This window comes from Zootoca vivipara, chromosome 4, assembly GCF_965207765.1.
Source record: "Zootoca vivipara chromosome 4, rZooViv2.hap1.1, whole genome shotgun sequence".
Classification (NCBI taxonomy): Eukaryota; Metazoa; Chordata; class Lepidosauria; order Squamata; family Lacertidae; genus Zootoca; species Zootoca vivipara.
The window spans coordinates 38,865,525-38,890,021 of record NC_142587.1 but is presented as its reverse complement, the minus strand read 5'-3'; the positions used below and the strand labels follow the sequence as shown (position 1 = coordinate 38,890,021).

Below are 24,497 nucleotides of genomic sequence, written 5' to 3'. Positions count from 1 at the left end.
TTTGCCCTGCCTATGTGCTATGGTACTTAATAATAAACATTTTAATTTTAAACGTTACACCAAGTTTGTATGTTCTGACCTCCAAAAGATTTCACATGCATAAACTACAGGTTACTGCCTTACACTTCTGCAGTTGTGAAGACCATATCTTAACATATAGCAACATGAGGAAAACATAATAATGTTCCCAATAATATTTTGAATGTCAAAAGGTCAGTAGAGGAGCAAAACATATCACATAATTTTATTAACACAGTATCAACAAAATAATAGAACAAGGAGAACTTCAAATATATAATTTCTTCCCATCTTAGTCACTTGGAGTAACAATGTTCTAACAAAATAAATTATCTCTTATTTCATAGAATACACAGGCTCATTATTAGTCTTTCCTAATCAGATGTTTATCACACAAAATATTTATTTCTGAATGTGTGCACTTATGTGCTAAAAACTATAAAGATTTGGCAGTATTACTCCCTTCCTGAGGCTATTCAAGAATGGAGTAGCAGGTTTTTTTTAACAAAACTTCTTGCATGGTCTACAAAATACTCACTTCTCAAGAACAAACTCAACAGCCAGAAAAAACATTTCATACTTGCTTCATGCTAATGTCAATCAACACTGATCCCAGAACAGTCCAATATAGAGATTAATTGCTGTATTGTGCATTTCCCATATTTAATTTGTTTACAATGGCAACAAAGCTATAAGAGCAAGGAGAGTTCACACTGAAATAATCTGCCGCAATTCTTCCTCAAACACTGTTTATACTTTTATAGAATAATCTTCCTAGTGAAGGTAAAGAGATTGATGAGAGTCCATTTTGGAGTAATGCGACTATTAAGGTTCTACCGTTAACATTTGAAGGATGTATATTCTGGATCTTATACAGGTAAGTTATGTAATAAGTACTGTTGCCTTCCAGTGTGGACAGGATAGTATCCAAAGCAATATCTGATCGTGCCATTCTAGTTATCTGAAACATTTGCAAATCCTGTAGTAGAAATAATCCACCAAGAAGTGTTTTAAAATGTAATTTTTAAAACTAAAAATTGAATGTTAAAATCAGGATTCCAAAACATGTAGGGGACAATCATAAAAGTAACACTGTAAAATACTTGCCATTAGAATCTAATTTAAGATTAAACCAAGGCAACAAGAAAATTTATAATATTTAAACAACGTCCATTTTTTTAATCCAGCTGTTCACTCTAGCAATTGAGTAGGATACCTGAAATAATCTCCCAATAAGAGTAACTAATAAGATGACAGTAGCTGATTACCACCAAAAATGGAAGGAGTGGCTTCCAACCTAATTTTTCCACCGGTTCTATCATTTTGCAGAGGATTACAATTTAGTTAAGAAACTAAAGGTTTGATTCTTTTATACATAAAGGCCCCTGTTTCAACCAATGTTTTATAAATACTAGCAAATATGTTTTATTTCTTGTTAACCTTAAGTATATTTGCATTGATGGCATTCATATTGTGCTGCTATTTTAATTTTTTAAGTAAACTGCAAGTAAATTATTTTCCTTTAATGTGTACACACTGTACTGCTGAGAAGCCACTATAACCCAGTCATTAAAGTTCTATTGTCATGCTGCATAGCATACTTCAATATCAAAATAGAAGGGTGGAGAAGCCAGCAAACCAGCCTGAAATCTGTCAGCATATGCTAAAACATTTACAGGCAGCTTCCTAATACTAAGTCAGACTATCAAGCTCAGTTCTCTCTAAACTGGCAGCAGATCTCCAAAGTTTTAGTTGCACACAGAGATGCCAGGAATTGAGCATGGGGCATTTTGCATAAATGCTGAGAATCTGTAGAAATGACTAAGATTTTTACTATTCATTGAAGTTATTTGTATACTGCTTAATCACCAAAGTTTCTAAGTGGTATGCATGAAGAATTTTGTTTTATGAAAACCAGAGCACGATGTATTGGAGCATATTTTTGTCTGTCTAGTTCTGGGATAGAGAATCTGCGCTGGCTGCCTTTACCCCTTTCAGCTAGCATGGCCAATGGTTTAGTGATGATGCAGTACAACATCATCTGAGACGGCCACCCTGGTCAGGGCGAAGTTGGCAGGGTTTTCTGTCGCCTGACATTATGCTTACTTTGCAAGGCTATGGAATATTTTCAGTGAAAGGTGTGGGTCATATAATGCGGGTTCTCCATCATGGAGAGCACGGTTTGCGGTGGGGGCTAGCAAACCACGCCTGTGACAAAGGTGGGGCATGAGTGGCCACCGTTGATTGGATATGGGCTGTTGTTGGGCATAATCACATGTATCAATTTAGTAAGTCTAGCCCCTGGGGTATAAATACTTCAATGCTTGGTTTTTTCCTTCTCTTTGGCTGCGTTTCTGATCCCCACCCCGCTGTTTTTTTATAGGCCTCTGTGTTGACATTGCTATGATTTTATTTTTTTTTGGTCGCCTGTATTCAGGGGCCGGTAGGAATTTTTTTCCACTTGGCTGATTGGCTGGTGCCATTTGGGTTTTCGCCTACTGCATAGCAAATAGTCACAACTTGTAAGGTTGGCGGTTAGGCATTGGTTATTGTGGTTGTATTAAAGGGTCTTATTGATTAAGTTGACCCCAAGTTTATGCCTGAGTGGTGGGGAAATCCTGGTCAGGAATACAGGGGCTCTATGCTGTGTCCGTAACCCCTAGGTAGGGGGCCAGGATGGCATATTGATGCCTCTGGGAGCCTGAAGGGAGAGGGGAGAGTTCTGTACACCCGGTCCCCGTCTCTCCCTGTTGGATTTCCCCGTGTTGACAAGGCAAGTTATTATTATTATCATTTCTGTCCTTAGGTGACAGTTGAGAGCCAATGCCTACGCAACCACTCACATTGTTTTGGATTTAATAAAGTTGTGGCCAAATTCATGCCAAAAACCATTAAACTTAAATCCTGTCTACGTTGTGATTTATTTAGGGGTGGTTTCGGGACCTCCACACGCAATGCAGGGAGAGCCCTACCAGATCACAGCAACAGGCCGTATAATTCCACATCCTGTTTTTAATAGTAGCCAGCTAGGTCTGTGTGAAGCCCACAAAAAGGCCTCAACGCAGTAGTCCTCTCCCTTTATTTTGCACCCAAATAACTGTTTGGGTGTGCGCTCTGCCACACTGTCAGCAGAGGCTCCACATTGGTGCAATGGCCTAATAGCTGTTGATAGTCCTCTCCTCCAGGAATTTATCAAATGCTCATTTAAAGAGATCCAAACTAGAGGACATCATCACATCTTGTAGATGATGCAGTGAGTGTGTTATGTTAAGGGATGACTTTCAGAAACATGAAACTTAAGGGAGGAAAATGAAGTTACATAGATTTACAGTGGTAAAACTATTTCCCTACCTGCAGCTTCCCCCAAAAGATCACTGTCCTTGTTGCCAGTGCGATTCTAGAATGCAATTCAAGGAATACTTTCTATTAGAAGTCAGTCTGGACAAGATTATATATGCTTATGAATGTCTACTGCCAAAGAGGTCTTACTAGGTTAACAGGACTTCCTTGGAGTGAAGTGTATTAACTGAGTAGGATAGACGACCAAAACAATAATTGCCATAAGGAAACAAGATCCATTAATCCAAAATGGAGGAGAAACGGATATGTGGCATTCACTGATAACACCAACTCACCAGAATACAAAACAAGTATAATTCTACAAAAAAAAGCAAGTAAGTGGAATTTTACCAAGACACATACAGTTAGCCAATGGATATTGCCCACTGCTAAGATATAATAAGCAGAACAAGTTAAGAAATAAGCAAAAACATCTAATTGCCAAAAGCAGCAAATCTCTAAATTTAGCATTTAATTTTTTCATCACTTGATAATAAGTTAAATACAAAAGGTGTAATATGAACAGACATGAGGCACAGTTCACAAATCCTATTGTGCTGACATACCATTGCTCCAGCATGTCTCGGCCTTGCATAGCATACAACTGTGAGCGAGTCTGCCCTGTATGAACTGTGGCACATTCCTTGTACTTAGCTGTTCCAAGACATGTGGGTTTCATGCTGCAGCAGTAAGAAAAACTCACATAAATACTAGTGCCAAGGCACCTACAAGTCAGTTCAGGCAGACCAAACCCCATGAACTAACACTACAGGGAGTTATATAACCTGAGGGCAATACAGTGCCCACCAATGCTGTCGAAAGTGACTGGAGTAGCTGCAAAGATTCCCAGTTGGGGAACATACCTCCATTCCTTCAACACCAGATTTGTACCAATGGCAACTACTGGGGTGTGCACTACTCTCTTGGGGGGGCAAATAAAAAGGCAAATTGGGGTGATATGGGGGACTCCCCTACTCCCTGAGTCAAAGCATGGTGTAATTCCCACCTCTTCAGTTTGATCAGGGCACCAACAAAGCTAGAGAGCCTCTTTGTTTCTTTGTTTCTGTGCCAGTACAACTCTATCTTTTCCTGTGTATCTCTATGCTTCTCTCGGTCCATGGGCTTTGCAAGAAGTGAAGGGGTCGAAAATGTTGTCTGCAAAGCACAGCATTGGGCATTTTTTTTACCAAAAAAATAAGTAAAACATTTCATCTTGGTTTTTTTTTAAGTGTACTTTGCTCTGCTTTAACAACAACAAAATCAACAACCCAGAGCTGTTTAGAATTCTGCAAGCAGCATTCTAGGCTTCCTCAACATTGTAAAGTATATTAGAGACCTGTGCAGGTCTACTGGGAGGCCTTTAAAGCCTATTGGAGGTCACAAACAATCGTCAGGAGAAAGGCTGGTATCAAGCTGCGAAGGTTTCTTTTAATGTACATGCTAGATTATGCACCATTTGGCAACCTCTTAATTATTTTAAGATAAGAAAAAAGACAAGATCCCCTGGGGTTATGGAGAAAAGTACATTCTTTTTACTTCCCCACAAAAAGCACCTGGAATTTGTCTGCAATTTGGCAGGCCTAATTCACTCCGGAGGCACTTCTGTGCCTATAAACTTAATCCACTCTGTCCAAAAGGGAAACATTTTAGCTGTTTTTAGATTCCCCATTATAGTGAATGGGGAACACAGACTTTCATCTTATACCGACTGGCTCAGGAGCCAAACTGCAGATTGTAGTGGAGAAGTACACAGCGTGATTCAGCCATGGTTCAGAATTTTGAAAACAGCAACACAGATAACAGATATCTTGGGACCTGTGCACAAACTCCATGCAACTACTGCAGAGTGGCTGAGATGTCAGGAAACAGCCAATGGTAGTTTGTGGAAGGAGATGTGTGTGGGTTGCAAAACCACAGTGGGTTGCACAAGCACACTAGTGTTGCATCCAGAAATGGTCAGTAATCACAAAGTTGATTTTTTTAAAAATAAAAATAGATAAGTGCATAAGGAATACAGAGCATTGTAGCGGCTGCTTTCATTTATTCTAAAACTAGAAAGACTTTAAAGATCACAGATATGTAAAAAGTGATAATGCAGGATGAAGGTAAATATAAGCAAATTTCCTAGACATATATACTATTTAAATATCCCACCCCAATGCATATAAATCAAGAATTCTTGGAATAAATAAGTGTTAACAGTAAGAGAGAGATGGAATTTGACTGAGGCATTCTTGAAGGGTCAGTGGCAAAACAAGTTCAATTTCATAGGCATAAGGTTTGACATTCAGATTGTGTACCTTCTTCATCTGCAAGGTAAACTGGTGCAAGAAATGCAAAAGAAATATGGCAGTCACTTTTTCCAAATGATGTTGCTTTAGTGAAAAAAGCTTCTGCCAATATATTGTGCGGTTAAAGGTACTTGAAGCAAAAATTCTGTTACAGAATTTCATAAGACAGTGACAGGTCGGAGCTGCTCCAACTGAGTTTCCAGTGCAGTTCGTTCTTTGTGAACTTCCTAGACCATGCAAACAAACAAACAACATTTAGAATATAGCCCTTAAAGGCATAAACGCATAAAAACAATATTGTCTTAAGATGCAGAATTATAAAATCCACTTTTACAATCACTCCATAATTAATATACAGTACTTATAGCACTCACGCCCAAGTAAACTGATGTTACAACACTACAGACTTTACACTCAATTAGTGGCTTGGGTTCTGCAGTATTGCCTAAATATCCCTGCAGAGCCTGGGATCCTCAGCCAGTTTAAATCTGGATGCTTAAGGAATTAAACACAACAGTGTATTAAAGTACACAAAGCTTCCAGAAGATGGCTTAATTGAGATGCCACAAACATTAGGCTAGCTCTCGTCAACTGATTTGCCCAACATTGTTCCAAACTCTGTTATGATACTAATGACTACAGCCAGCTGTAACGAGTTCGAGGGGCCACCTTTACACAAGCAATCTTGGAGCAATGGCTATGAGAGCCATCCAATTAGTCAATCACTTGCCTCATTTTACTAACCAACGTTTATTTGAATCTTTTTTTTCTTTCAACTCATACAAATATAAAATTCGCCGACTGGAATATATTACCCCAAGACCTAACTGAGAACATTTAGTCACCACTTGGCAGAAAAGCCAGAACTATCTTTTCTGTTCCAAGATTACAAAGAAGGTGGTATGGGTGGGGAGGAGAAAGCTGGCTCCAGAGTCCTACAGCAGATTTCTACTCACAAATGGGGCGGTCTGGGATACTGGCTTCCCTTTCCCTCTGCAGTCCCCTAAAAATCTGATCTAGATTGTTGAGGGGGGGACCCTGGAGCAGCATGGGGCTGCAGGGGAATGGTGCAGGGACTGGCTGAAATCTGTACTTCAGCTTCTGCTGGATCCAAGCTCCTTCCATTTGTGAAAGGGCACTTTTGGGTCACACCCGCAGCCCCCACAGCTTAGAGTGCAAGTGATCCTGCTGCTCTCATATTTCAAGATGGGAGAGAGGGTATCTGCCTCGGCAAGGTGCACACACTTTGGTTTGTTTCCCATATTTAACAGTGCAGGCAGAGGCATATGGCATAGGCTTCAGAGAGCTTCATGGCACGCCTAAGCAGAGATCCCTGCTTGAAGTGTGCTCCTTACCTTCAGCTGTTGCTGGAGTTCACTGTTCAACCGAGCTAGGACCACGTTCGCTTCTTTATTTTTACGGATAGCTGTCTGAATAGCTTTCTTCTGTTTTGAAGGCTGTCTGCCAGAGAGTAAAGACAAACCACTTTCAGAAAATGTATCGCAGCCCTTCCTGCTGTTTGGTAAAAAGGGATGCATTATTTTACTTACACTTGAGACTAATTAAAACCGAAAGGAAATGCATTTACAAAAGAGAGTTGCTATGCAGAAATAAACATTTATGAAATCAGGACATTCAATATGCTGTTATTCAATAAGAGATCCTGATCTTGTGGAAATCAGAAATGGAAGGAAGACATTGTAGAGAATTGTAGAATTGGAAGGGACCCTGAGGATCATCTAGTAAAACCCACTGCAATGCAAGGATATTCAGCGGTACCATACGGGGATCGAACCTGCAACCTTGGCATTATCAGCTCCATAATGTAACCAACTGGGTATCCAGGCATTTTAATAGCCATATCTGTAAGCCAGAATTCATTTACTATGTTAGGTAAAGGTAAAGGGACCCCTGACCATTAGGTCCAGTCGTGACCGACTCTGGGGTTGCGGCGCTCATCTCGCTTTACTGGCCGAGGGAGCCAGCATACAGCTTCCAGGTCATGTGGCCAGCATGACTAAGCCACTTCTGGCAAACCAGAGTATGACATGGAAACACTGTTTACCTTCCTGCCAGAGCAGTACCTATTTATCTACTTGCACTCTGACGTGCTTTCAAACTGCTAGGTTGGCAGGAGCTGGGACTGAGCAACGGGAGCTCACCCCATCGCAGGGATTCGAACCGCTGACCTTCTGATCAGCAAGCCCTAGGCTCAGTGGTTTAACCCACAGCGCCACCCACTATGTTACCCTGGCTCAATTTCCTCATTAAAATGGAGGGATCTCCAGCCTAACATTGCAAACTTCCTGGGCAGTTGCCTTCCTACTCACGACCTGACATGCACAATGGCATGTTTTTATGGATCAACACAGCTGCCCCCTATATATTAAGGGGAAAATTCACCTTAATAGGTTTAAAGACAGCAGCTGGGTTTACCTTTCAGTACAAACACATAAATACCCTTTTCTGTTTATTATAAAGAATGAGAAATATATTTTAAAATGTAAGAAGAGCCCCGTTGGGTCAGATCAAAGGTCCATTTGGTCCAGCTCTCTATCCCCACAGCTGCCAGTTAGATCATAGAATCTAGTCCAACCTCCTGTAATGCAGGAATCTCAACTAAAGCATCCATGACAGGTGGTCACCCAACCTCTGCTTAAAAACCTCCAAGGAAAGGGGGGTCCACAACCTCCCAAGGGAGTTTGTTCCACCGTTGAACAGCTCTTACTAGAAGCATCTTACTAGATGTTTGTGGGAAACCTAGAAGCAGAACCAGGGTGTCAGGGTGCCCTACTTTTCAAAGTACAATGATCTACATTGAAGTCCTCTGCTACTCATGTTCACCAGAAATAAATAGCCATCATGACTACTGATATTATCTTTGAATTTTTAAAAGCAAGTTTTTTGGGTTTTTTGTTTTACAGGTGAAACTTGGGAAATTAGAATATCGTCGAAAAGTGCTTTTATTTCAGTAATGCAACTTATTATTTTTTATTTTTCTTTTAATTTTTACAAATGCTTTCTTTTGGAAATTCCACAGTAATAAAACAAATAGTTGCAATAATTCAAAAATAAACAAAAATAAACATCGCTATTACATTTCATTAATTCCATTCCATTTATAATTGACCCGCCTAACAACAAATAATTACAGTTACAACAAATAAAGGCTTGACATATCTTGCTTTGCATGTCATGCATCTATCTCATATATTGGTTTCACCTTTTAAGTTGCGTTACTGAAATAAATGCACTTTTCGACAATATTCTAATTTTCCGAGTTTCACCTGTACTAGCATATCTGCACCTACTAGTATTTCCCCTATGGAAACCTTATTAAGAACATTTTCATATAGATATGTTTGCTGCCCCCCTTTATTAGTTAATATTTTCTTGGTTTTCCCCCCACCTGAGCGATAGAGGTACCGGTAGTTTGCATGTTACAAAACAGTAGTAAAAGCATAAATAAAACTCATTTGTACTCCCCTGCTTTTTTGTAGCATGCAAGAGACCAAAGTTATGATGTCACAAGGTAAAACAGAATTTCCAGTATGAGTCTTTAGATTTTGTAGATCCATCTGTTCTACTTTTTTTAAAAGTGAATAAGTTAGCAATTTTCATATTGAGAGAAAACCAAGAAACTGGAAAAATAGGGAAAATATAGGCTAGATAAGCATAATTGTTCCTGAGAGAAGCCTTTTATGATTTTCTGCAAGGTATTAGCAGCTCTTAAATGACAACGTGGTCAAAGACAGATACATTTGTTTTAAAAACAGCACAAAGTTCATGTGAAAAAAGTGGAGTTAGCTTTCCCACTCTCTAAAAAGAGAAGTGACAATGTGATCTTTGGAAGAGAATCCCAATGATTTTTCCTGAAAGTCTTCCCCCTGCTTCTTCATTGCCCTCCGCCACATCCTTCAACACTCTAGCTGAGGAAAACAAAAATATGCTTGACTGATAAGTAAACTTCAGTCATTTACAGTTCTCAAAATAGGACTAATTTGTTATGCCAGAAGCAAATGCTTCTGTTTTGAAACAGTCAATTAGGCTCTACAAACAACACTAATACTTTCAGGTCACTTAAAAACTCTTAGGAAGAATTCCAGCCTTCCACATTACTTGCCAGAAATGCATACTTCAGAAGGGTGTAACTTTATACCACCACTTTTCAGGTACTATATGGGATTAGAAAACTTCTTTGAAAAAAATGGCTGCATGGATTCAATGGCCAAGCAGTTATTCTTTCATTGTACTGGTTCCAAAACACATTCCAACAGCCCTCAAAATCATGGAGCCAGAACACTAGAACAGGTATCAAAGTTCACCTAGTCAGTCTCTTGCCATACACCAGGACTTTCCACCTACATCTCTCCATAGATTAACCGTCCTTTTCCAGATTCCCGCCCCTGCCCACCCCTAATCCACAGAAGAGTATTTCAGAAGGCTAGATGTCTTTTTCAGTGAGTCTGCATGCTCTAAAATACTAAGAAAAAAACAAGTGAGTTGCATAAGCTGTTTCAGCATCTGGTGGTTGTGAATTGCCCAAACAAAATTATTTTAAAACTTCACATCTGGAAGACAGTAGAAGGAAGTGCAGTTCACTTGCTCTTTCTTCCACATTACTTTTTTTTTTAGAATGCTTTATATCCCTCCATGTTGCCACAAAGCCCTCTTCCCAATTCCTCATAAAAGTCAGCCTTTTTTACTTTGGGATTGTATGGTGGGATTTGATGGCAGGCAAGGAAGGGGCTACACTTTTCGTGGGAGAAAGTTCCTGGTTCTCTAGCATCTGGCTTTCAGCCCGGAATTTCCTGCGAATCGGTTTTGATGGTGGCTGAGTAAGCAACACCTCCTGTGGGGGGACAAAAGAGAGCAAGCTTAAAATAAGTATTGATGATTCATTAGGAAAACAACAAAGCTATCAGAATCTCATTTATAATTTTTTTCTGGACCCAAAGGGTATTCTTTACTTTGGCTCTGTCTATCCTCATTCCCCTAGACCAATTTAATTTATCTCTGTTATGGCATCATCTCTTAGGAACTAGTATCTTCATATCTGGCATTCCTCAGGAATTCAAAGAAACCAAAAAAATCAGTGCAGCTTGAAAGGTTCCGTTCACGATGTTGATTCAAAACGGCATCCAAACTGTATCCAAACATAGATGAAAGTCTGCTCCTTGGTCTCTGGAACCCTCGCGCAAAATTAGTTGCAATTGGTGCAGTTCTGAAATTTTCAGTCTGCCATCTAGATTCAAAATGGCAGCTAATTGTAGCCATAATACACACCACCACCACCAACAACCTATCCTGCTTCTTGATTTCAGAAACAAGCATGTAAAATCTGGCTACAATATCTTAAGAGTTGTCCAAACTATACCAAACAGATAAACAACTTTCCATAATATATAAAAGTTTCCTGGGCAAATCCATTGCTAAGAATAAGAGTTGCCTAACATCATAATTATGCTCTTAATTTTTGTTTACGTCAATAGGACCACCACAATGAGGATTCTTCTTAATCAGTTTATTTTGGACTGAGACAATATTCCAAATGCAAACTGGAAAATTACATCAGAAGGAGTCACTAAGAGATTTAAAAAAGAGTGGTGGTAGAATGCATGGAAAAGAAAATTTGCATTATGAACCCATAAATGAACACATTCAATGGAAACATCATTGATGACATAAAAACCCTAACTTTGTAGGTTGAATTTTAACTACTGTTTGTTCAATATCAGTATAGATATAGTGTAAACCGGTACAGTATATATACATTTACAGTATATACAGTAGCCCATGCATTGACAACTAAAACAGACTTAGAGCTGGAAGAGAGAAAAAATACATCTTACAGTATAACATTGCGTATTTTCAGCTGATCAGGTTTTTATATGGTCAATCTGCACTGGTTGCCAATTTTCTGTATGTACTCCAGGTGGGAGTGGGGAAATAGAATGGGGAGTGGGGAAATAGAATGGGGAAAACCAGAGATCTGTTCAAGAAAATTGGAGATATGAAAGGAACATTTCGTACAAAGATTACCATAATAAAGGACAAAAGTGGTAAGGACCTAACAGAAGCAGAAGACATCAAGAAGAGGTGGCAAGAATACACAGAGGAATTATACCAGAAAGATATGGAGGTCTCGTACACCTCAGGTAGTGTGGTTGCTGACCTTGAGCCAGTCATCTTGGAGAGTGAAGTCAAATGGACCTTAGAAAGCATTGCTAATAACAAGGCCAGTGGAAGTGATGATATTCCAGCTGAACTATTTAAAATTTTAAAAGATGATGCTGTTAAGGTGCTACACCCAATATGCCAGCAAGTTTGGAAAACTCAGCAATGGCCAGAGGATTGGAGAAGATCAGTCTACATCCCAATTCCAAAGAAGGGCAGTGCCAAAGAATACTCCAACTACCACACAATTGCGCTCATTTCACACGCTAGCAAGGTTATGCTTAAAATTCTACAAGGCAGGCTTAGGCAGTATGTGGACCGAGAACTCCCAGAAGTGCAAGCTGGATTTCGAAGGGGCAGAGGAACCAGAGACCAAATAGCAAACATGCGCTGGATTATGGAGAAAGCTAGAGAGTTCCAGAAAAACGTCTACTTCTGCTTCATTGACTATGCAAAAGCCTTTGACTGTGTCGACCACAGCAAACTATGGCAAGTTCTTAAAGAAATGGGAGTGCCTGATCACCTCATCTGTCTCCTGAGAAATCTCTATGTGGGACAAGAAGCTACAGTTAGAACTGGATATGGAACAACTGATTGGTTCAAAATTGGGAAAGGAGTATGACAAGGTTGTATATTGTCTCCCTGCTTATTTAACTTATATGCAGAATTCATCATGCGAAAGGCTGGACTAGATGAATCCCAAGCAGGAATTAAGATTGCCGGAAGAAATATCAACAACCTCAGATATGCAGATGACACAACCTTGATGGCAGAAAGTGAGGAGGAATTAAAGAACCTTTTAATGAGGGTAAAGAGGAGAGCGCAAAATATGGTCTGAAGCTCAACATCAGAAAAACCAAGATCATGGCCACTGGTCCCATCACCTCCTGGCAAATAGAAGGGGAAGAAATGGAGGCAGTGAGAGATTTTACTTTCTTGGGCTCCTTGATCACTGCAGATGGTGACAGCAGTCACGAAATTAAAAGACGCCTGCTTCTTGGGAGAAAAGCAATGACAAACCTAGACAGCATCTTAAAAAGTAGAGACATCACCTTGCCTACAAAGGTCCGTATAGTTAAAGCTATGGTTTCCCCAGTAGTGATGTATGGAAGTGAGAGCTGGACCATAAAGAAGGCTGATCGCCAAAGAATTGATGCTTTTGAATTATGGTGCTGGAGGAGACTCTTGAGAGTCCCATGGACTGCAAGAAGATCAAACCTATCCATTCTTAAGGAAATCAGCCCTGAGTGCTCACTGGAAGGACAGATTGTGAAGCTGAGGCTCCAATACTTTGGCCACCTCATGAGAAGAGAAGAATCCTTGGAAAAGACCTTGATGTTGGGAAATATGGAGGGCACTAGGAGAAGGGGATGACAGAGGACGAGATGGTTGGACAGTGTTCTCGAAGCTACGAACATGAGTTTGACCAAACTGCGGGAGGCAGTGGAAGACAGGAGTGCCTGGCGTGCTATGGTCCATGGGGTCACGAAGAGTCGGACACGACTAAACGACTAAACAACAACTCCAGGTGCAATTCTCTGCCACTTTTTTGGCAAGGATACCTCATTTTTCAAGCACTGGATGCACTTATATACCTGAGAGAACATTATTATTTCTTCAGATAACTCTTACCTATTGCCATTGCTACAAGGAAGATGCCTTGATATTGTCATAGCACCTATAGGATACTACTTGAAATATGAATGGTCTCAGGCTACACATCACTTCCTTTTCCTCCCTGCACGTATTTATGTTGTTGTGTGAATTTATTGCTACCTTTCACCCACTTTTCTGAAGCAATCAATAAAGCAAGAACTATGATCCCAGCCTGAATCCTCCTTCCTTCCTTCTCCTCTTCCGGTCCATGCCTCCACCTTCACTCAGCACCAACAGTCAGGAAGCTAGTGTTTAGCCAGTTTCCAAAATATGTGGTGGGAAAGTCTGAATAACTTAATACTCCAGTTAACCCCCCTTTCCTTAGAGCCCCCTTCCCTTTGCTCTAATAAACCCCTCCCTTTAGGAAACAGAACCGTAGGAACCTCAGTGTTCAGCTCTCGCCAGTCCCTCCCTCAGCAGTACTGTTCCAACTTGCTTCAGTTTTCATGGGATTCTTCCTGGGATCAATTCCTCCAGCCTTACAGCCTCACTCCCCTATGTCCTTATCCTGACTACCTTTGTCACATTCCATTTCCCTTATCTGTGTTTCAGTTTTAGCTAGGAATGTAAAGGAACACACAGCTGCCTGGTCCCTCTTTTAAGTTGCTCATATTTTTCCATTACTTTGAGAAGAACCTAAGATGTCTCGCTTAAGAAATGCAGAGTGTGGGGCTCAAGGGAACCAAAAAAAGGCTTGTCTCCATTCAGCTTACATCTTTTGCCTCCTGGGAAATGAAAACAATCCATAGCTTGTTTTCATGGAGGCACTGCGGACCACCACAACCATGTTTTCTCCCAAAGAACCATGGTACCCAGTAACCTTCTATGTGCAAAGCATGAACTTTACATATAAAAAGGACTTTACCAGTTTGTCTGTGGTAGGAAAAATATACAAGTTGCATTCATGTGGTGCCACAATAGATTGCTCCTTGTAGAACAGTGCTGTTAGTGCTATTTCTTAGTGTCCTGATCTTCAGGAGAAGGCAGTATGTGGACTATTTATCAGCTTTATGGGTTTGAAATGAAAAGAGAAAACTATATGCCTTGACCTTACCTTTTTTGCTGGGCTGCCTTCTTCAACTTGTGATGAGGACCTGTTCATTGGCAAATGCATTTCAATCTGAGATTCTTGTTCCATCTGTAACAATAGAAAAGACACTGTAACACCAAAATTGCTAGCAGCCATCCATCCATCCATCCATCCATCCATCAATCAAAACTACCGGTAGTTTTCAACACTTGGTCACACTCCAGTGTGACCAACAAAAGAAATAGGAGCAGGCTTTGATTTTCAGAGGCTGGGAAGCTGGTTTAGCTGCTGCTGCAGTGATCTCTGTGAATGAACCCCATTCTCCTACAGAAGTTAATGGCTGCCATTCACTCTAATGAGAAAAACAAAAGTGTGCTACATTTGTGAGCATTATTACACTACAAGTGAAATAAAATCTGCTCCCTATCCCTGACACTAGGTGGCCTGCTTTCCACCAACAAGAGATTCAGAGGCACCTTGCCCGCAGCCAAGGATCCACAAAATATACAAATCCTACCCCCAACTGCAGTATACACAGTCCTTGTGCTAACATATAATGAAAACAGATGTGATTCACCTAACACTGCAGCTACACAACCTCCAGTCCTTTTAATGCCGCAGTTCTTACCTGGTAGCAACCTCCACTGAACATAATGAGAGTTACATCTGAGTAAACATGCACACCATAAAACAGTTTTCAGAGATCACAGAGTCTGAGGAGTGGCAGTGCTTGGTGAAAACAAACCCAGATTAGGAAATTAGTACAGCAATTTTAAATATGCGAGAGCATGGCAAAGGATCGCATATGTGGTTTCCTCCACTTAATACAATAAAAAAAATTCTTTACTACTAGCAAGTTTAATTTCTGACATGTGGTCTCCATTGGCTACATGGAAAGCAACGCTATGGAACTGTGCAATGGGACTTATTTCCAACTAATCCAAGAGTTTTGGGATTGCAACACTAACACACAACAACAATTATATAATCAAATTATGTAATGAGGAACATTCTAAGGGGAAAAACAATGGTGTCTTATTTATATTAAAATGAATAGCTAGTTTTTGGGATCCTGCCCCGACAAACATTCATCATGTAGCAAATGAAAACGAAGCTAAACTGAAACCAGGTAACCGATTTGATAGTCCTCTTTTTATGCAAAGACAGATTGTTTTAGTGAATCAATGAAGTGAGAGTTTATGAAGCCTGACAGCTTCCTGGAAAGGCTTATTGGTGTACATAAGTAATGTAATATCTGCCTGCACTTATTTTACACACACTAAAATTTGGCATTTCTAACTTCTGCAACAGTAAATGACCCAGCTGCATACAATGGAACTTTGGTTGTCGAATGTAATCCGTTCCAGAAGACCATTCGACTTCTAAAATGTTCAGCAATCGAGGCGAAATTGCAAGTCAGCAAACTCCTTTTTAAAAATGGAGAAACGCACCTTGGAAGCCATTTGACTTCTGAGGCATGTTCGAAAACGGAAGCATTCACTTCCAGGTTGTTGGCGTTTGGGTTCCGAATTGTTCAGCACAGTGTATATCTTGTTGGCATCTGTCTGTTTCAGGAGACAATGAAGGAGTGCACCTTTGGGGTTGGAGACTTACAGCACTTGCTCTGGCTGTAGAGACTGATACAGGAAAAACATGTTTTGTTGCAGCTGGGGCAGATGAAGGTGTCTGGATGTGCAGTTTTAGATGCACCATTGCTTTTTCTCTCTCTGCGCTCATCCCAGTGGTCATTCCTCCTCTGGTCACTGCTGTGGATACACAACCTGACTGCCTCCAGGTACTGCAGTCTTCTGCAAGGGATTCCCACATGGCAGGGTTGATATTACTAGCCTTCATGTCTCATTTGCAGGGCGTCAACTGTCTATTTATGAACATGATCAGTATATCCAAATCTCCAGAGGCATACCTAGGATCCCTTGTACCAGCAACACACTGCTGCTATTGCAGAAAGATCAAACACAGGAAAAGTGATGGGGGTGGCACCGATGCAACTCCTTGCGAAGGCCACCAGGGACCTGAGGTTAATCTAGATTCATTGGGCACCTTCTGTGCCAACTTTTAAATACCTGCTGAAAACTTCTCTATTCTGCCAAGAGACAATTAAGAGTATATTCCCGACAATGGTTTACTGATGTTTGTTTTTTAATTCATTTTTGCTTTTTACTTGGTTTTAACTTCTTGTGATTTCATTGTCTGGTTTTATGTTTTTAAATTGCTGTAAACTGCTGATATATTTTTTATGATATGGCAGTTTATAAATACTTTTATACATCATAAATAGATGAATGAAATCCACACAACCTGTCATTATATTCCTGGCTGCCCAAGTGCTGTATTCATTAGAACCATGATAAACTTCTTCCCTACATAAGAACCCTGCTGTATCGGACCAAAGGCCAATCAAGTCCTACCGCCCGTTCCCAAGTGGCCAACCAGGTGTTTCTGGAAAGTCCACAAGATAACATGAAAGCAATCTGCAATTCTCCTGAGGCTTTCTCCCCAGAATTGGCATTCAAAAGCATACTTCCTTAGTTACTGGAAGATGCATATATAACCTTCATGACTGGTAGACATCAATAGCCTCATCCTCTGCTGGTTTGTCTAATTTCCTTCCAAACATATATAAACTGGTGGCTGGTCACATCTTATTGGCAGCAAATCCCATACGGTATGGGACTGTGTGAATAAGTACCTCATAGATACTGTCTCCATATCAGAAAAAGTATTGTGTTACATGGTCCTAATTTTGTAATGTATTAGAAGTCAACAATGCAGATGCTAAATATATCTGTAGCTCCAGATCACAGAATTATATACAGTCATACCTCATGTTACGTCCGCTTCAGGATGTGTCTTTTCAGGTTACGGACGCGCCAAACGCGGAAGTCCCGGTTACTTCCGGGTTTGGCACATCCGTAACATGTGTGCATGTGCAGGTGCGCTAAATCACGCTTTGCGCATGCGCAGAAGCGCCGCATTGCGTCACGCGTGTGCGCAGATGCGACACTTCATGTTGCGGCCTTTTCATGTTGTGAACGGGCCGCCAGAATGGATCCCATCTGCAACATGAGGTACCACTGTAAAACCATTGTTTGTTCCACATTGAAGTTGGACAATAAGATGGTTCTGACAGAGATCATGATGATTTAGGAACAGGATTAAGTCCACCCATTTCACAATCTGTTAAAGGAGGAACACAATGCCTAAGTTTCCCTTCTACTTTTTCTTTTTGGCTGCTGCTACATATACAGATATGCTACTACAGTACTACTGTGAGCTTCCTGTACTCCCAACTGCATTATTTGCCAAACAAGTATAAAATATGTTTTCTCTGGGAAGCTTCAACAACAAGAGCAGGAAGCCAGCTATGCATTCTGCTGTGTGTGTTGTGTGTAAATTCCCAAACTGCAATGAGTGCTAAAGTCCTGTTGCATGTGGACTATCAAGATCAGATGCAGAGAATGAGTGCACCAGCTCCGCTAAAAAAAAGCATCATGTTGATATGCCCCGCATGCATCTGATTAGAGAGAAACAAAGCAGTATGTAACAGCTCTACACCAACATTGTACAGGCACCACAGCTGTATTCCTTCATGATGCAGAACATGTGAGTCAGCTGTGCATTCAGTGATGAATCTATTGTGCAGTGTAAACTGAATGTATAATCTGCACATTGTGGTTATGTAGTAGTGCAGATACAGCCTTAGGGCAGCTCAACACTGTACATTTAAAGCATGTTCAATGCACAGTTAAAGCACAAATAAATCTGGAAAGTGTAGTCTGTTAAGGGTGCTAGAAATGATATCTCTGTGAGGGGGAAACTACAGGCCCCAGGATTCTTCGGGGGAAGTTGTGTGCTTTAAATCCATTAACATACCTTAACATATCTAGTGTGAATCTGCCCAAAGATAAATCATGGTACATGTTAAATATGAAAGGATGGTATTCAATTACTACATCCTGTCAGCGTAAGGATTTCCACTTCTGCAATGGGACCCCTCCTCCCCCGTGTGTGCCCCGCACCCTCCCTAAATCTGCTCCAGAGGGTTGGGGAAAACCCTCAAACAGATTTAAGGAGTGCATGGGGAAAGAGGGAGAGAATGTTTCACTTTGCGAGAAATCTTTGTGCCACTGGAACTTTTATGTAGCACAGCCTTGAGTTTGGCTGATTAACCGAGAACCACCAATAATAGTGTTAGAGAATGCAATGGATGCAAGTTATCTCACTCAAAATAAGGGTTTAAAAAGAAGAAGAAAGGAAAATCGGATAAATGGTTCTAAAAAGTTATATTCCCCAGAGTTGCATTAGTTTCTGCCTCCAGATTCTGGCCAAGTTTAACAAGCTAACACTTTGCAGCTGTTCACCTAGCACTCCCCCCCCCCGCCCCATTTCTATCTGTCCATCTTGTTTGCTTTCAGCTAGTTGTTCACCTCAGTGGGACTTCTAAAAAGCACTCACAACTTACGTAACACTGTTTCCTGAAAAGAACACAGTGTGACATGCAATTTAAAGGGCATTTGAAAGTGTCACTGCGCTCGTTACATAAAACTGAATAAGCTGCTGAATGAAAAATTATAACCGCTCTCCTAATTAAAATACTATTTGAATAGTTGTAAAATATCAATTATTCCATAAATATATTCCACCTATAAGGCAGTTGTACTATCATCCAACTCATTTCCTGAGATTTCATAGTGAATTGTTCAATTTTTTTCTATCTCCATCAAATTCAAGTGTCTCTGTTTAAAGGTCCCCCTTCTCAATCTCATATTCTAAATGAGACTAGAGTTATGCTATGAGACTTGAGGATATGTCTCCCCCCCCCCAGTTACCTTAATCCTGGCTGACACTGAGGAAGCTGTACAAAAAGCAACATAAATATATCGCCAGGCAAGGGAGTGGAGTGCTTGCCAGTAGAAAAACAAGTGCCAACATTAAAGGATACCTTTTATGGGCTCCTTGCAGTTCTGACATCAAAATAATTGATGAGGCAGCATCTCTTACTGTTTTCTGGCTTTTTCTGTGCCATTGAGATAGGACAGGAACAACAATTAACCTTGGGTTTTTTTCCCTTCTGGGCTAGTACAATACTATGTGCTACCACAGAATCCAAGGACTGATAGGGACCAGCATCAATATTGAAGGTATAGTCTCCAGGCATTAAAATCATATCCACAGTGTGTGTTTTCATACCCCTACTGAACCTTTCACAGACTTACATTTCCTAATCTTGATTATAAAGGGGGTGGGGGTGGGGTTTTTCCCCAAAGATGCCCAATCAAGTTCATGGAATCCAAGTTCATGGATTGGGCAACCTATGAAAAACCAAGTGGCTGTTTAGGGGGTAACAAGGAGCACTAGGCTGTGAGGACCCTATTCCATTTTGGGGTGCTCAACTGAAAATATACACTACTGTACACTCAAGCTACATGGAGAGGTCTGGTGCAACATAAATATATAAATATTATTTCAAGCAAGAAAATAACCAGGTACGAACATGAGGTTGACAGTCTAACTGGTTGTCATATCCTTAAAGTGCCACCTAGTGGAAACTGTCACAATAGTTCAAATAAGAGTGAAACCCACACTCACAAGGTCGCTTGCTTGGCAAAAGCTGGCAGTTTCGAATGTCTACAGGTGAGACACGTGAATTTACTTAATTCTGGAGCCCATGTATGAGAGCATGAACTTACCTGAACTTTCTAGTTACTCTGACACCTTTCTTATGCACCACTATCTGGAGATGCACCTGTGTTGTGCTAGGTTTTAAAAAAAACAAAACACAGGCTCACAGCACAATAGATTTATGTTGACATGAAGATGAACGTCAGATTCAACTTCTAATGTGCTTTAATTATTCTGCTGCCACTGAGAGCTGCTTTATGAATGAACTAAATTCACCTATGTGGTCACCATGATTGCGCATGGCTTCCCAGTATGTATGCAGCATAAATCACTGTTTGCATGTGTAATGCAAATCTGTAAGAGAATCAAAATGATTTCTGCCCACAACTGAATTTAGTTGTGTATAACCCTAAAGAGTGGTTCATATGACCATCTCTTTATGTACACTTTCTTCCTGTGACTTTATTTTTCAGAATGGGTACACACATAGGGATGTTTTTCCTAAACAAACATAAAAAGGGGGGGGACCAATTCATGTATGCCATACCCACCATGCATGAAAACTGAGCAAGCATCTATTTTTCTGCATATACAGGCAACTCCCTATTTGCATGGGGTTGCAATCTGGGTCATTGCATGTATCAGCGGTCATGCGTAAGCCCATCCAAAGCAGAAAATGACACACATGTCAGCATTCACGTATCAATTGGACACACGCCAAACAGTCTCCACTTGTACATGATTTTTGAAGCAGAGCAAAAGATGCACAAATAAGAAATCAGCCAGGGAATGGTCAAGAAAATAGAACTATTAAAACTGTATAGCAGTATTATTAATCACCATTGCATTCAGAATGGTTTATTTTCCCTTTAAAGTGTTGCTAATTTTAGGTCCTTAAATCTGTTTTTACACCTCTTCCTCAAAAGCAGCTAGACTTTTTTGGTTCAGTTTGTGAACCTACTATCTAGTGCAGTGAAATATCAGATTCTTTTTTGCAGCTTGTTGTTGAAGCTGAAAGTGATACCACAGAAAGAAAACCTATAGGGATGCAAATGCAACAAGCTGCCAAAATCTTGCTGAGCCAACTGCTTTTGCAGCACTCTGCAATCCTCAAATTTTGATAAGCTGTTCTTTAAAAAAAATAAAAGAAGAAGAAGAAGCTGTCTGAGAGTCAGTGATAAGGTTTAGGGCAAAGGAAGTAACATATATAAATCACAAGAGTGCTCAGCGCTTTTAGAAATAATGAATAGGACCTTGATTGAAATATTACCAATCATTCATACACCAGCTTCACAAAACCAGATTAAAGTAAGATAGAAGGCAGTATGTGTACTCTTCTATGGTTGTATTAATAGGTTCCTTGGTGTCGTTTTTTGGTGGGTTGTTTTTTTTTAAAAAAATACATATAATATAGAACAAAAGTATTTTTTTCCCCCAGTAACAGAATTCCTTAGGAAATATTTCATGTATTCAACCAATGAGCTCTGTAGTACACAGAGCTTCCTTTGCCTTTAAACCTATTTTATCATGCCACTGAGTATTTATTTTATAGAATAAATAAAATAAAATGAAATGGTATCAAGACTTGCACTTTAAATCTGATTGAATTGTACTCAGGTGATGGAGGATAGCATAAGTAATGCTATATAGCAATTAATATCATTCCATTAAGGCAATGATTGCAATTAATGTCAAATGTGCTGTTGACTAGAGCAAGCCCACAAATGTTATGGAAGGTAAGCTTCTCTTACACTCTGTAAGGTGCCATGCATACTGACTGGGATATATACATAATAATACTATAATTTTTTTGTTACTGATTATATATTGATGGACACAGATGGGGGGCAATGGATTTGGCTGTCTGTTGAAGCATTTAAACAGTGCCTGCACCTATGCTCAAGCAGTTTATTTGTAAATAAACTTACATACTGCAAATACCAGAAGCTTCAAGTGAACCCCCTCCAAAGGTAGCTAAAATCAGGTAAGCACTGTGCCCCCCTCAAACTTTTCACCACTCTGGGAAGTTGGAGTGTGCATAACATTATTGTTTTTTCATATTATCTTGTGTTGTTCGCTGCTTTGGGCTGTTTAAGGAAAGATGGGACATGGACAACGACTGTTTTCCCTCTCGATAAACAATAAACCACCATTCCAGCTTGATACATAGACTATTTTCATTTTTTATTCCTTCCTTCTCTTTCTCTGTATCTATACATACATGCTTATATATATATATATATATATATATATATATATATCAGACATATATATATAGCATATATATATAGCAGACAAATACAGAATGCAGCTGCACTAGATAAGTGGTGCTTCACACACACACACCGATGTCCCCAGTCCAAGAGATGACACCTGACTCCTGCTAGCACAACAAATGCTTAAGACATGATTAACATTGCTGAGCAATACTCCTTGACACATTACGAATGCCATCTTTGACATCATTACTGACACCCAATACACAATTCATATTTGTGCAGATATAGTATTTTTTTCAAAAGGTCTTCTCATGTGTGCACATATATCCTCTGCAGCACAAAAGCCCTCATGTAGCCCTTTTGTAAGAAAAAATAAATGTGAGGCTACAATGTGACCTTTGCCGTAATGTCTTGCCAATATATGAACACTTTCCTTTTCCTTTGAAGGGCGTATAAACCCTTTTCATAGCACCAGAATCCATACCCCCTGTGGGTTTTAAAAGAAGAATGATTTCCTATTCTACATGACATAATGTCAGAACTGTTGTGGGCAGATGATGAATAAAGCAGAGCGTTGCGAGTACTTTGGGTAGCAAAAATAAACCACTTCCTTAATTGAATGGCAAATATTACAAGGCAAATATATGTGTATAGCTCCCCCTTTCTTTTCCAGGACTCTGAAGTTTCAAGATCTCTAGCATATGTTAGATCTATTCCACCTGAGTGTTCCAGAGATGCAACTGAACCTCATACTCCATCAACTCTGCTCAGATGCCACACTACTCACTGGGATACAAATTTGAACCCTGGGCATAATCAGCTCCAAGAAAACTATGTGCTGGACCCGTACACTTCAGGGAGAGGGAGAATTCAACTTTAGGGACATCTGAGTCTTTCCTTTCCACAAATAAATGGCTCATGTTGTGCAGACATGACACTTTCCTTGTCAGTTTACTCTTGCCTGTCTTCTTCTTTGTTACCTAGGATTGCCCAAGGTTGTTGTAACGGGGTTGTAATATTCCTTCTGTCTGGCCTCAGCCTCGACCTACGGTAATTGCCTTTTGTCTCAGGTGCCCCTTTGCCTCAGGCAGTCAAGTCTTTGGCTATGTTGCCCCAAGAAGCCACTGGGGTTTTGGGCTGCTCCATACTTTTGCTCAGGTTTGTTTGACTTTGTGGTGTCTTAACAGGAATGGATTGCCCCAGCTAGATCTCTTCCTTTGTCTCCTCTTCCCCATTCCCTTGCCTCTTTTCCATGTTTGTTGATTTCTTCACATTAGGAAGGAACCTCAAAGAGCGAAACTGGTGTAATGTTCTCCAAGTTTCTCTACAGAGCAGTGGTTCTCAACTTTTTTCTCTGGGCCACACTTTCAGAATAAAAATTTGCTCGTGCCAGACCAATCTTTTATTGATAAGAAATACAATGGAAAACAAAAAGAAACAACTCCTAAAAGTGCTTGTTATATAAGCTGTTGGTGCATGAAGGTGAATTTGGATAGCCTGTGCATAGTCTTGCAATAATGAACCATCGCGCCATTCTGTAACATTTATACTTAGCACTTCAAGCTACAAAACCATTTTACATATTGAGCACCATTATGTATGTTATGTCTATATACATAAACAAACCAACTTATCTGAACCTGAATTGGGACTCAGTGGTTCATGGTATTTCCCCACAAGTAATCAAACTGAAGAGAGGTACAGCACAATGGCCCCCATGCTGTGCAACAAGCATCAGATTAAACATCTCAAATGTCATGCCAATATGGTTGCATGAGTTAACGCATGAGTAAAATGCGAATAAGGACACTTGCAAAATTGTTAACAGCTGATTCGTCCATTACATATTGGCTCTGATATGTGCCAATAATTGCTCATTCAACTGTTCTATTTGTGTGAGCAATCGGCTGCCCATGAAGCAAGTGGGCATGGAGGATGCCAATAGCACCCTTGGATAGCAGGAAAGCTGCCACACAGGATGGTGTCCCAAATCTCTAGAATAACCCACATTTCTCTCAGCCACCTAATCTAAATTTGGAGTCTTTGAAAGAGAGTGCTGCTGCATTCATATAAAAAAGAGTGTGGTAATTCTTTGTAACCAAGTGATTGGAAGGAAAATATTTA

General features: G+C 40.2%; 1 protein-coding gene across 1 annotated transcript in view; it reads right to left on the bottom strand.

The window, feature by feature from the left end:
- Window positions 1–217: 217 nt before the first annotated feature.
- REPS2 (RALBP1 associated Eps domain containing 2) overlaps window positions 218–24,497 on the bottom strand; it is an 87,787-nt gene continuing 63,507 nt past the window's right edge. Inside the window, exons 17-20 of the mRNA XM_035115083.3 lie at window positions 14,536–14,619; window positions 10,355–10,500; window positions 7,004–7,109; window positions 218–5,875 (exon numbers count right to left, since the gene is read on the bottom strand). Coding sequence (XP_034970974.2) covers window positions 5,807–5,875; window positions 7,004–7,109; window positions 10,355–10,500; window positions 14,536–14,619 — 405 coding nt within the window. The 3' untranslated portion in view covers window positions 218–5,806. The remainder of the gene's footprint in view (window positions 5,876–7,003; window positions 7,110–10,354; window positions 10,501–14,535; window positions 14,620–24,497) is intronic.